This window comes from Scyliorhinus torazame, chromosome 5 (genome assembly GCF_047496885.1).
Source record: "Scyliorhinus torazame isolate Kashiwa2021f chromosome 5, sScyTor2.1, whole genome shotgun sequence".
In the NCBI taxonomy this organism is placed as follows: Eukaryota; Metazoa; Chordata; class Chondrichthyes; order Carcharhiniformes; family Scyliorhinidae; genus Scyliorhinus; species Scyliorhinus torazame.
The window spans coordinates 108,612,351-108,626,456 of record NC_092711.1 but is presented as its reverse complement, the minus strand read 5'-3'; the positions used below and the strand labels follow the sequence as shown (position 1 = coordinate 108,626,456).

The window sequence follows — 14,106 nt, the reverse complement described above, 5'->3', positions numbered from 1 at the left end:
TCTCCTCTTGTTGGTGTGTGCTCGAACCCTGATCCCAGCGGGGGGCGGGTGTCAGAGCATCGCGTTTGGATCGACGCCTGGCGCCAATACCAATTTTACGATTCTCCACTGCATCAGGGACCCCGCTGCGGATGGTGGAGAATCCAGTTCAATGTGTATAAACATCTCAAGTGTCTGGCAATTGCCTTTCTGTTCCAGGCTGATATCCTCCCTGACATTATAGGTAGAAAGAGGTGCTATCTGTTCAGGGTTTGGTGTTTGGGAAGACACAGACTCCGTTAGCAAGAGTTTGTCAAATGGCCTTCCGGTAGCTCCCTCTGCAGTTGGACAGTGCAGTTCACGGATGGTCTGATAGAAGCTCTTCAGATTACCTGAATCGGAGACGTGAATCCTTTTGTTCTGCTGACTCATAGGCAGAGGGTCAGCCGTTTTATTGGTCGTTTTTCACCCAAAAAGTCCAGTTTAAACATGGTTTCTGTCCTATCGCATTAAATGGAGTCGGCCAATGTTACTGAGGTGAAAATAGTCTTGTGGATATATAGTTGAAAAGTCAGCTTGGGGTGAAACATTTTTTGTTGGGTGTGAACCAGGGTTCAGCCTCAGACAATTCCCAGGGATCGGGATGGAGTCAGTGTGTAGGGAATAGAGTTTGTAGACGGGATTGAAGAGGGATTATCATAGAATTTACAGTGCAGAAGGAGGCCATTCAGCCCATCGAGTCTGCACCGGCTCTTGGAAAGCGCATCCAACCAAAGGTGAACACCTCCACCCTATCCCCATAACCCAGTAACCCCACCCAACACTAAGGGCAATTTTGGACACTAAGGCCAATTATTCTGGCCAATCCACCTAACCTGTACATCTTTGGGAGAACCCGGAGCACTCGGAGGAAACCCACGCACACACGGGGATGTGCAGACTCCGCACAGACAGTGACCCAAGCCGGAATCGAACCTGGGACCCTGGAGTTGTGAAGCAATTGTGCTATCCACAATGCTACCGTGGGATGGAGTCAGTGGGTAGGAAATGGAGTTTGTAGAGGGGAGTTTGTAGAGGGGATTGAAGAGGGATGGAGTCAGTGGGTAGGGAATGGAGTTTGTAGTGGGGATTGAAGAGGGATGGAATCAGTGGGTAGGGAATGGAGTTTATAAAGGGGATTGAAAACAATGGCTTCATTCTACATATTTAAATGGAGGAAGGTTCTGTTCATCCAGTCTGAATGTCAGACAAGTCAGAATGGTGTGTGACCTGGAGAGGAATTTGGAGGTGAAGATGTTCACATAAACCTGCTATCCCAGTCCATCGAGGTGGTGGAGGATGAGAGTTTGGGAGGTGTTGCCAAGTTCTGGTCAATTGTAGATATGTAAAATCTGTATCCCTGCCCACTGCCTCGAACCCACCAAATGACCAGGTTCAGCTCAATTTCACAAGCTGCCTTTGTGTTTTTGTGAGTTCTCACTCCCTTATTTCTGTTTTAACTCAATTTCACAGGGTATTGGAAGGGGAGGACTTTCTGTCAGGAAACTGAAACCAAACATCACATCAGGATCTGACAGAGTCGCCTAATTTATCACAACCGGAATATGATCGGATTTTGAACATGGAAGGAAAAAGCACCGATCACAGTGAGGAGAAACCGTCCACGTGTTCTGTGTGTGGACGAGACTTCAGCCAATCCGGCCGGTCGAACCACAAGCATCGTCACACTGAGGAGAAACTGTGGAAATGTGGAGACTGTGGGAAGGGTTTTGATTATCCAGTTAGGCTGGAAATTCATCGGCGAATTCACACTGAGGAGCAACCGTTCACCTGTCCCAAGTGTGGGAAGGGATTCAGTACCTCATCCCACCTGCTGACACACCAGCGAGTTCACACCGGGGAGAGGCCACTCACCTGCTCTGAGTGTGGGAAGGGATTCACTCAGTCATCCAACCTGCTGACACACCAGCGAGTTCACACCGGGGAGAGGCCGCTCACCTGCTCTGAGTGTGGCAAGGGATTCACTCAGTCATCCCACCTGCTGACACACCAGCGAGTTCATACTGGGGAGAGGCCGCTCACCTGCTCTGAGTGTGGGAAGGGATTCACTCAGTCATCCAACCTGCTGACACACCAGCGAATGCACGCTGGGGAGAGACCATTCATCTGCTCCGAGTGTGGGAAGGGATTCACCATTTCAGCCCACCTGCTGAGACACCAGTGAGTTCACTCTGACGAGAGACCTTTCAGATGCCCAGACTGTGGGAAAGGCTATAAAAGTTCTGGGGAACTGATATGCCATCAACGTGTTCACACTGACGAGAAACCATTCAGGTGCTCTCTCTGCGGGACTGGGTTCAGGCACTCATCTGACCTCACTGTACACCAGCGCACGCACACTGGGGAGCAGCCGTTCTCATGCTCCGTGTGTGGGAAGCGATTCAATCAGACATGTACCCTTCAGAGACACCAGCAAGTTCACACTGGGGAGAGGCCATTCACCTGTTCGGTGTGTGGGAAGAGGTTTGGTCGGTCGTCCACTCTGCTGAGACACCAGCGAGTTCACAAGTAACTGCAGTGAGTGGACTTTCCTGTAAATCACATCCAGGCCTAGACTGGAGGAGCAGCCAGATTGGGAGAGACTGAATCTGATTGGAGGAGCTGTTTCTCACACATTCTGTCTCCCCCACATTCAGGAGAAAGTTAACTTTCAATGGTAACCCCAGTGGTGAATTTTAATTAGCATGTTGGGGGTTTTGATGGGCAGAATTTGCCCACCTCCCCCATTGAAATTACTCCTTGTTCCAATTCTCCACATCGCCAATTAGAAAGTGCTGATTAATCCTTGCTGACAATTCTTGCTGACGTCCATTAACATTGTTATTGATGGTTTGGAAGTCGCTGAGTTGAATCATTTCTGACACACAGCAGCAACATTTGGTAAAGGTGGAACCCACAACAAAGACTGGTTTGAGAGCCACTCAGCAGAGATGACATCTGTCATTGAAGCAAAAAGCAAAGCCGACCTGATGTACAACATAAACCCAACACCGAGAACACTGCATCATGTGAAAGTTGCAAAAGACAGTTGTGTAAAAGCCAGGGAGAATGTGTGAAATAATCACTGGATCAGCTGACATCACAAAATGTGAATTGCCTCTGAAACCTACTGTGTTTGATGGGATTAAGAGGACACTTGGTTCTTCCTTCACCAACATTGCCCAACTGAAATCGGCAGATGCTGAAGTTCTCACTGACGGATCTAAACAGATTACCTGCTGCGTTGAACATGACTGTGAGCTGTACCCCTGTGAGACGGACATCTCCCTGTCTCTGTTTGACTCTCCTGCAGCTTCTGTCATGGTTGAGTTGGACAAAATGTCATCACTTGAGCTGGAAAAAGCCATTGATTGCTGAGCAAGCAGAAAGGCACCGAGAAAGGCTTGAATTCCAGCTGAACTGCTCAAACACGGAAATTCCCATCGCCTGCCACACCTTCATAATCTCCTCCTCTGTTGGGAGGTAGGATCCATTTCACAGGAAACGTGTGACACAAATATCATCAAAATCTACAAAAACAGCAGTGACAGAGGAGATTGCAGTAACTTCAGGGACATCTCCTCAGCATCACTGGGAAGACCTTCACTCAGGTCATGTTTAAAGATTCATCTACTTGCAGACTGAGTGTATCCAGAAGCACAGTGCGGTTTCTGTGCTGACAGATCTACAGTGAACATGATCTTCTCCACACACCAGCTGCAAGAGAAGTGAACAATTGGGATTTGATCTAAAGTGTCAGTGCTGAGAAAGTGAAATGTTCTAATTACTGAGTGAAAGTAAACCTTTCAGTGTGAATCACAATTTACTGGTACAATTGGAAAAGGCACCAAAACGTTTCAATCTCTGAAGATAAACTTCAGCCTTGAAGTTATATTTCGGAGCTCACAAGCTGTGGGAAGCTCCACCCTCTTTAACTATTTTTGGTCCAAGAAGGTTGAAGCATTTGTTTAGCCATGAAAGCTAACTTTTTTAGTTTGATTTTTCCTGAGTTATAATACAGCGATGGGGAAAGACTCCTGAAGAAAGAAAACAACATCTTGGCAAGACTGAGAAAAAATATCAAAATAATTGGAAAAACAAAGATCAAAATGGTGTCTTGTTCATCTTTAATCTGGAAATAAAGTTACGTAAAGTTGACAATTGTGCCCATTTGTGAATGTTTGCTTCACCCTTTTACAATCAAGCAACGCGGTGAGAATTTAAACTAAAGTTTAAAGGTTTTTTAAAGATTTGGCTTCAGCCCATTTGATATCGTTCAAGACAAAGTGCCTGAAAATGGGAGATATGAGAGTTTCCCTCAAACCGATCTGTATCTCTGTCTCGGATCTAAAAATACTGAATCATAGTATTTACACTGCAGAAGGAGGCCATTCGGCCCATCGAGTCTGCATCAGCTCTTGGACAGAGCACCCTACCCAAGGTCCACACCACCACCCTATCCCCATAACCCAGTAACCCCACCCAACACTAAGGGCAATTTTGGACACTCTAAGAGCAATTTAGCATGGCCAATCCACCTAACCTGCACATCTTTGGACTGTGGGAGGAAACCCGAGCACCCGGAGGAAACCCACGCACACACGGGGAGGATGGAGGAAACCCACGCACACACGGGGAGGATGTGCAGACTCCGGACAGACAGTAAGTTTTCCGCACTCTCCTGAAACAGACAGAATGGGAAGCCCATTTTCTTTTTTCTTAATAAATTTAGAGTACCCAATTGTGTTTTTCCAATTAAGGGGCAATTTAGCGTGGCCAATCCACCTACCCTGCACATCTTTGGGTTGTGGGGGCAAGATCCATGCAGACACGGGGAGAATGTGCAAACTCCACACGGACGGTGGACCGGGGCTGCGATCGAACCCGGGTCCTCGGCGGCATGAGGCAGCAGTGCTAAGCACTGCACCACCGTGCCGCCCTGGAAGCCCCATTTTTAATCAAAGAAAATAAAATCACACCAGCGATTGGGAATTGGAATAATTCTGTGGGTCTAATTCAACGGAATAGACAAACTGGATTTCCACGTACATTCTAGTGGAAGTCAGGAAAGTGTAGATGAGACAAGTGATTGATAGTTTTCAATTGGAGATGATTGTAGCCTTGCTTCAGAACTTAACAATAATGGAATCTGACAAGTCTGGTCACTACCTGAAAGCATTGGGACCATACGGAGTGGTTCCTTCATCTTTTAAGAGACCTTCATCTTTTAATAAGATCACTTGAAAATCCATGAGTGCGCTGTTTCAGATGGTACATGGAACATCCTTTTGGGATACAGATGTGTGTGCAGATGTGATGTTACATGTGGAAACACATGGTGACCCTTCACAGGAGAACACGTCCCAGAATTTTTTGAGCTATTCGACTACAGAACAACATGGAGTAATTAACATAGAATGAGAGAGCATTTTAAATTATCAAGACATAGACGTACCATGCGCAGAGAATCGGACTTTAAAACAATCAGGACAGAATTAAACTCACTGGAATCATTCAGAGGGAGTAAAATAGTAAAATTAAAGTGAAGAGAGATCTAGGATCTGGATTCAGAAAATATCCACAAGGTGGATGCAGGTGAACAGGGAGCTGGAGAATCTTTGAAGTTTGTGCCTGAACCTTTGTTTGAACCAGATGTGTTTACGATGCCAATAATTTAGAATTGTGAGAGATGGTGTGCAGGTGGGGAAAATAAATCTCAGTCAATAATGATCACATTTTACTGGAAAAGATTTTATATGTATTCACGGTGGCAGCTCAAGCGTTTGTGTTGCTGATTCTGATCATTCCAGCAACTTTAGAATATTATCTATGGAATGTAACAAGAAATTCGGAAAAGAAGCTTGTAGTTTAGAAATAGCTGGGTTAATCAGAAATCAGATTGTGAGACGTCAATAAGGATATTCCCTCTTGAAGGTGGGAAGATCTGTAAGAAATCACTATCTTGGAACCCAATAAAATCTTCAGAAATGTATTGATTATCGGAATAGCTGTGTGTGTGTCTCTCTTGCTTCGAAATAAAGATTCCTGGCTTGACAAACACAGGAAAATGTATTCCAATATTACCTCATGCGGATGGACACGGTAGTTAGAATTCATAGAATTTACAGTGCAGAAGGAGGTCATTCGGCCCATCGAGTCTGCACCGGCTCTTGGAAAGAGCACCCTACCCAAGGTCAACACCTCCACCCTAGCCTCATAACTCAGTAACCCCACCCAACACTAAGGTCAATTTTGGACACTAAGGGCAATTTATCATGGCCAATCCACCTAACCTGCACATCTTTGGACTGTGGGAGGAAACCGGAGAACCCGGAGGAAACCCACGCACACACGGGGAGGATGTGCAGACTCCGCACAGACCGTGAACCTGGACCCTGGAGCTGTGAAGCAATTGTGCTAGCCACAATGCTACCGTACTGCCCAGTTAGGGAACTGAATTTATAGTGGTAGCTGAAGACAATGACTTTGGCCTTCACAATTTTTAATCAAAATTTCTGCTCATCCAGTACTGGATGTGGGATAAGCAATTTGATCATTTAGTAACAGTGGAGGAATGGAGAGGGAAGGTGGTGAGGTAGAGCTGGGTGTTGTCAGTGTACATGTGAAAACTAACATGGTGTTTTTGGATTATGTCACCGAGTGGCAGCTTGTAGATGAGAAATAGGAGGGGCCGAGGATAGACCCTTTTTTAAGATGGGTGATGACGGTGGATTTAAAGGTGAGAGGGACAGTACCAGAAGAGAGAGACCTGTTGACATAATCAGCTAACAAGGGGAAGTTGGGTGATCGGTCGTTCAGTGAGAATAGGGTCAATACAGCAGAAGGTGGGTCTCATGGACAACAGGAGCACTGAGAGGGCACGAGAGAAGACGGCAGAGAAACTGGAGAAAGGTGTGAGTTCAGAGCTCAGAAACAAAAGTCTGGCCCCAGTGGGCTCGTGGAAGGGAGGAAAGCAGCAGAGGCAGCTGATCGGATTGTCTATGTAGCTCCATGAGCTCCTCACACTTGTTGTTGGAAGTGAGAATGGGAAACAGGGAAGAATGAGAGCCCTTCAAAAGGGATTAATGTGAGTTAGAGATATTAAAAAGATGCAATGCAGTGTGCTTAACATAAAGTTGATTTATTTAACATTTATCTAGAATAGTAACTTGGCTGTTAACTGGGCTGGAGTTTAACAACATCAGCAGAAACAGACCCCAATGAACATTGTTGAATCCTGGATGTCACAACAAAATTCAATCACTGTCGTTACTTGTGAACTCGGTGGTGTCTCAGTAGGTTGGATGACTGAGTGAATCTCTTTCCACAATCGGAGCAGGTGAATGGCCTCTCCCCAGTGTGAATTCGCTGGTGTGCTGTGAGCTCAAACGATTGCCTGAATCTAGTCGCACAGTGAGAGCAGCTGAACGGTCTCTCGTCAGTGTGAACGCGCTGATGGTACATTAGATCCTCAGAACTTTTAGAACACTTCCTGCAGACTGGGCATTTAAATGGTTTCTCCCCAGTGTGAACCCGCTGGTGTCTCAGCAGATCCGACGACTGAGTGAATCCCTTCCCACACTCGGAGCAGGTGAACGGCCTCTCCCCAGTGTGAATTCGCCGGTGTACAGTCAGTTGTGATGATCGCCTGAACCCAGTCCCACAGTGAGAGCACCTGAATGGTCTCTCGTCAGTGTGAACACGTTGATGCAGCATCAGATTCCTGGAACTTTTGAAGCACTTCCCGCAGTCTGGACATTTAAATGATGTCTTGTCAGTGTGAATTTGCTGGTGTGTCAGCAGGGTAGATGAATCAGTGAATCCTTTTTCACACTCGGAGCAGATGAACGGCCTCTCTCCAGTGTGAGAGCGTCGATGGGTTTCCAGTGCAGATGGGTAAATGAATCCCTTCCCACAGTCTCCACATTTCCACGATTTCTCCACAATGTGAACAGTGTTTTTTTCTTCCATCTTCAAATTCCAATCAAATTGACGTTATGATCAATTGGGCATCTGTCAGATCCTGATGTGATGAATGGTTTCAGTTTCCCCACTGGAAATCCTCCTGTTCTCATATCCTGTGAAATTGTTTCAAAACAGAAAATAGGGAGTGAGAGAGAACCCACAAAAACACAAAGGCAGCTTGTGAAATTGAGCTGAATGAATCTGGTCATTTGTGGGGCCGGCACTGGGGAAAAGTGACCATAAAAACTACTGGATTGTCATAAAAACCCAACTGGTTCATTAATGTCCTTCAGGAGAGGGAACCTGTCAACTGGTCTGAGCATTGATAAAACACTGGCCTCTTTCGGAGGAGAGAGAGAGCTGGGAGCAGAATGGGTGAAGGTAATGGACTGTGTGTATCTAAAACTCAGCCAGAGCTTTGACAGAATCTCCCAGACCCTCAACCCCAGTTGGGGCTGGTTTAGCACAGTGGGCTAAACAGCTGGCTTGTAATGCAGAACAAGGCCAGCAGCACGGTTCAATTCCTGTACCAGCCTCCCAACAGGTGCCAGAATGTGGCGACTAGGAGCTTTTCACAGGAACTTCATTTGAATCCTACTTGAGATAATAAGCGATTTTCATTGCACCTTCACCACGGAGAAGAATCAGGAAAGCAGGTGTATGTGAACCACACCACCTCCAAGTTCCAATCCAAGTCGTACACTGTCCTGATCTGACTGACATCCTGTACTGGATGAACAGAAATTTCCTCCAATGAAATATTGAGAAGTTTGAAATCATGGTCTTCAGTCCCTGCTACAAGTTCCACACCCGGAGCATTGACTCCATCCCCATCCCTGACAACAGTGCGAGGCTCAACCAGACTATTCACATACCATGGAAAAATATTTCACTGAAATAAAAGTAAATACTGTGGAAATCTGAAATACAAACAGAAAATGCTGGATAAACTCACCAGGTCTGGCAGCATCTGTGGAGGAAGATGACTCTTCAGAAACCACAGCTCGGTTTCTGACCACATATCACTGCCACGGCCTAGAATGAGTTTCTATCTCGTTCACATCACCCGACTTAGTCTTGTCTCATGTTTCTGATGCTCACGCACATTCCTTTATTACCTCTAAGACTTGACTATCCAAGAAAGACACACTTACATTTATGTTCTGATGAATGGAGTGACTGTCAGATTTTGATCTGCTATTTGGTTTGACTTTTCCACCTTCAAATTCTGCTCTTCCAACGTCCTGTAAAGCAAAAGTCATCACTGTCAGTCCAGGAATAAAAATTGAGAAGAGATGTTATGGTTCAAGTTTGCTGTGTGTAAATCCTCCCATTATGGGGATAGATATGGGGATCAGGTGGGGGAATGGGCCTAGGTAGGGTGCTCTTTCAGAGGGTTGGTGTATATTCGATGTGCCGAATGGTCTCTTTGCACTGCAGGTGGTCTATGATTCTATTCTACTCTGTGAACCCCCTGTAAAAGGAGTTTCCACAATCAATCACTGTCAGTCCAAATATAAACATTGAGAAGAGGCAAACATTTCTCTTGGTTTGAGTTTGCTGTGTGTAAATCCAGCCATCCCAACCCCCTGTAAAAGGAGTTTGCAGAATCGATCCCTGTCAGTCCAGGAGAGAAATGCACAACATTCTCTCCTCCTGCTGACAGGACAGGGAGAACCGCGCATGCGCCCTGCTGCACATTATTAAATTTGGTGGACATGGTTTCGGGCCTTTCGGCAGCAGCTGCCGCGGCCCCATTTGGTGCGAACGCGGGACCGATCGGTTCTTATTATGGTTTTGAGTCCTGCACTGGGTGTTTATGAAGCCTCAGCACCCACTCCGCCACCTCCATTACCCGGCCACAAGCGGCTGTTTCTCTCGATTCGCGGAATCCAAATGATCTCCTCCCGGCGGCGGCGGCAGCACCCACACTGCGCATGCGGCTGCCGGAGCCCACACTGCGCATGTACCATTTCCAATCTGCAATTGCGTCTGCGCAGACCTCTTGTCAAGGGTGGATAGGGCACATTCTGATTCGCTCTGAAAGCTGGGTAATTCTTCCGACATTGGAGGGCGATGTGTCGCTATGGAATATAAGGTTATGTGATCCGATTACGCTTGGAACCCGAGAGACACTATACACAATTATAAATCAATTAATACTGCAAGAAAAAGGTGCACGAACCCTCCAGCATGGGTCTGTCTTGTGTGTAATTAACAGCAAAATAAAATCCCACAATTAGATGTGAACTGACTCGGGCCTTATTTTATTTGTTCATGGGGCATGGGTGTCGCAGGCTGTGCCAACATTTATTGCCAATCCCTGATTGCCCTTGGGAGACAGTTAAGAGTCAACCACATTGCAGTGTGTCTGGAGTCACATGTATAAAGATTATTATTATTACGCCAGACCAGGTAAAGGTGGCAGATTTCCTTCGCTAGCAGGTAAAAAGAACAGGTGTTTTGTTTTCCTTCATCAAATATTTAGATCATATATTTTTGGTATGACTGCAAAAAAAATTTATGTTACAAGTTTCAATTTCCCACAGCCTTCGGTTGCTGAAATGCAAAATCCTGCAGATGCTGGATATCTGAAGTAGAAGTAGAACATGTCAAAACTACACAGTAGATCTGGCAGTGTTTGTGGAAAGATACATATGGTTTACATTTCAGGTGTGAACTTTCATCAGAACTGCACCGTATCAGTGCACATTTTATGTTCACCCTTTCTCAGCCCACAGATGCTGCCAGATGTTATGTATATTTGAAGCCTTCCGTGTTTCTTTCTCATTAGAAGTTATTCTGACTAACGTATTGCTATTTTCATCCCTCCACAAGTAGAAACATGGTCCACCTATCTATCCTGTTAAAAGCTTTAATAATCTCAAAAATCTCAATCTGGTCATCCCTCACTATTTTCCAAAGAAAACATGTTCAGCCTGCTCAACTTTATCCACAGGAATTAACCTTCAAGGTCTTGTTTCATTCCAGTACATTTTGATGTAAGCAGCAGATACAGCCTCTGCCCTTTCACCTCCTCCTTTCCCACATTGCAGTGCCCCAAATCCAATTGAAAAATGAAATGAAATGAAAATGAAATGAAATGAAATGACAATTTCCAGATGACAGTGATTAACTTGTGCTGTTTGCAGTTTAGTTTTCTGTTTTTGCTGCTTGCAGTGTGATCTCCTCTACACTGAGGAGACTAAATCCACTGCACAGTGGAGACTAAATCCAAATTGAGTGTATTCTTCGAGGAACATCACCTCTGGAACCGTGATCCAGAGCATTGAGTTGTCTGCTATTTTGATTCTTTGCCCCGCTCTCAGTCTGACTTCTCTGTCTTTGGCATCCCAAACTACTCATTTGGATCTCAACGGAAGCTCAGAGAACAGAACCTTATATTTAATCAGGCACTTTACAACCCTCTAGATGCAACATTCATATTAATGATTACAATTCAGAACCAGAACTCCCTTTTTCATCTAATAGGTGTTGGTAATTGTTCTGCTTTTACCAAGTATACTTCCTCTGGATCTGTCTTTTGTATCCACCCATTTCCCCTTAGTTAATTTAATTGTCTCATTATCTATAAGTTTTGCCTTGCACCATCATTCCCAATCATTTCATAATTCCAGCCTTCCATCCGATGGCAACGTTCATTTCTGTTCTCATTCTCGTTTTTCCTTACTTCGTATTTGTGTTTAAACCATTAAATCTCTAAGTTCTCCCAGTTTTCAAAAAGGATCACTTACCTGAGACATTAATTCTGTTTTCTATCTCTCCATCTGCTTGGTGTTTCCAACATTTTCTGTTTAAAATGTGGATTTCCAGCATCTGCAGTATTTTGTGTCACCATGGATCAGTTTTCTCCCTGGGGTTGAAGCTGAAAGCACACAAGTAGTGTCTATAAGCCTGAGTTCAGCAGGTGAAGAAGGAGAGAATCTGCCAAGAGCTGAAATATAGTTCCAGACCAGGACCAAAAGGCCTATAAGAAATCAACAGTATTTCTTTTTTTAAATAAATATAGAGTACCCAATTCATTTTTTCCAATTAAGGGGCAATTTAGTGTGGCCAATCCATCCACCCTGCACATCTTTGGGTTGTGGGGGCCAAACCCACACAAACACGGGGAGAATGTTCAAACTCCACACGACAGTGACCGAGGGCCGGGATCGAACCTGGGACCTCGGCGTTGTGAGGCAGCAGTGCTAACGACTGTGCCACCGTGCTGCCCTTCGAAAGTATTTCTGAGGTCACTACAGTAAGGCCCACACTTGAGCTGGACTGTTCACAATTGTGAGGTGCTGAAGAGGCAGTGGAAGATTGTTTCGCTGGAGCATAGTGGGAAATTCTCAGGAAAGCTCATACATCAGAGCATAGCAGGAACACTGTGAATTCCTGAGAGCTGTGGCACTTTGGTTTGGTCTCAGGAAGTAAAAGAAAATTACAGAGCCCAATAATTAGCCAAAACCTTTCTGAGGAAATAATCAGAGAAAGTAGGAGGTTCCATTGAGAATTTTCATTTAAGGTTTTTGTGATTATGCTTTTCGATATAAAGTATAAAATTTCATCTGAGACAATGTTCAATTCGTAGTATTTGCTTTCGTTGTTCCTTTCATCGTGAAGTGTATTTGTTTTGAACCATGGAATCCTGTGGTGTTATTTCTTTCAGTTAATCATTGTGTTTGAATTTCTCTTTAAACATTGACAGTCCGTACTAGGATCATAATGATATATACTGGCCAGAAAGAGGCCATTTGGTCCATCATGCCCATTTTGGCAGAAAACAAGCAATCCATTCTCATCCCACAGTCTAGCTCTTGCACAGTTGTTCTGTATATTGTAACACTTCAGATGCTTTTCTTTGCTTCAGTGGGTTTTCTGCTTCAACCATCAACTTAGGCCGTGGATTTCAGATCCTTCCACCCTTTGGGTGAAATAGATATCTCCACAATTCTCTCTAATCCTTCCATCAATTCCAATATTGGAATATCTAATATTCCAATATCTAATGTTTCAGTTGATAACACTCTCACCTCTAAGTGAGAACATTATGAATTTAACTCCAAATGCAGGACTCAGCACCACAATCTAGGCTGAGAGTCCAGCAGAATACTGCACTGTCAGAGCTGCTGGCTTTTGGATAAGATATTAAACCGAGGCATTGTCTGCCTCATTATCTGTAAAAGTCCCATATCACTATTTCAGCAAACAACAAGGTCCCCTATCATGTTCAATATGTGTGCCCCCCACCCTCCCCCCCCATCAACATCACAACAATTATCAGATGATTATGTTGTTCGTGGGAGTTGCTGATTTTCGTACATTAAAACAGTAAATCAACTTCAAAAGCACTTTGGGATTCTGGTGCTGATGAAAAGAGTGATATAAATGGTCGCGCAGTGGTTAGCACTGCTGCCTCACGGCGCCGAGGTCCCAGGTTCGATTCCGGCTTTGGGTTACTGTCCGTGTGGAGTTTGCACATTCTCCTGTTTGCATGGGTTTTGTCCCCACGAACCAAAAGATGTGCACGATAGGTGGATTGGCCACACTAAATTGCCCCTTATTTGGAAAAAATTAATTAGATACTCTAAATTTAAATAAATAAATGAGAATTTATTTATCTCTGAATATATGTCCCTGATTATCGATCTCTCTGTTCACGGAAATAGTTCCTTTCCATCCACTCTATCTCGAGCCCTCATGAGTTCTCGACGTCAATTAAATCTCTACTTAGCCTCCTCTGTTTTTAACAAACATCAAATCCATCCTCTCCAGTGTTTCCTCACAGTTCATTTTGGTGTGAATGAGGTTCAGGGAATGTTCCCTAATTTCTCTTCCCTGATCCTATGATTGAGATAATTCTTGTTGGGAGCCTGTTCGATGTCAGCCACCAGCAGTCCCATAGGAAGTGTTCATTTTATTTCTGTAATTCTGAGCAGTTGTGTCCCTCGCACTTCCAGTGAAGTGGAGGGCAGATTTATTGACAGCTTCAGTGGATTGAAAAACATTTGACAGAGTTGTGCACAGACGCGATGCAGTTTGGATGAAAGTTCACAGTCTTGAAATGTTAATGATGTTTCACGCTTCAAGATAAAACCAGACTGCCGAAAAATTCCA

The 14,106-nt window shown here is 44.7% G+C and overlaps 1 protein-coding gene and 1 pseudogene across 1 annotated transcript in view; one reads left to right on the top strand and one right to left on the bottom strand.

The window, feature by feature from the left end:
* Positions 1-1,236: 1,236 nt before the first annotated feature.
* Positions 1,237-4,179, top strand: LOC140417847 (uncharacterized; annotated as a pseudogene).
* A 2,961-nt stretch (positions 4,180-7,140) lies between these two features.
* LOC140419375 (uncharacterized) overlaps positions 7,141-14,106 on the bottom strand; it is a 107,496-nt gene continuing 100,530 nt past the window's right edge. Inside the window, exon 3 of the mRNA XM_072503251.1 lies at positions 7,141-7,952. Within this exon, the coding sequence (XP_072359352.1) occupies positions 7,288-7,952 (665 nt within the window). The 3' untranslated portion in view covers positions 7,141-7,287. The remainder of the gene's footprint in view (positions 7,953-14,106) is intronic.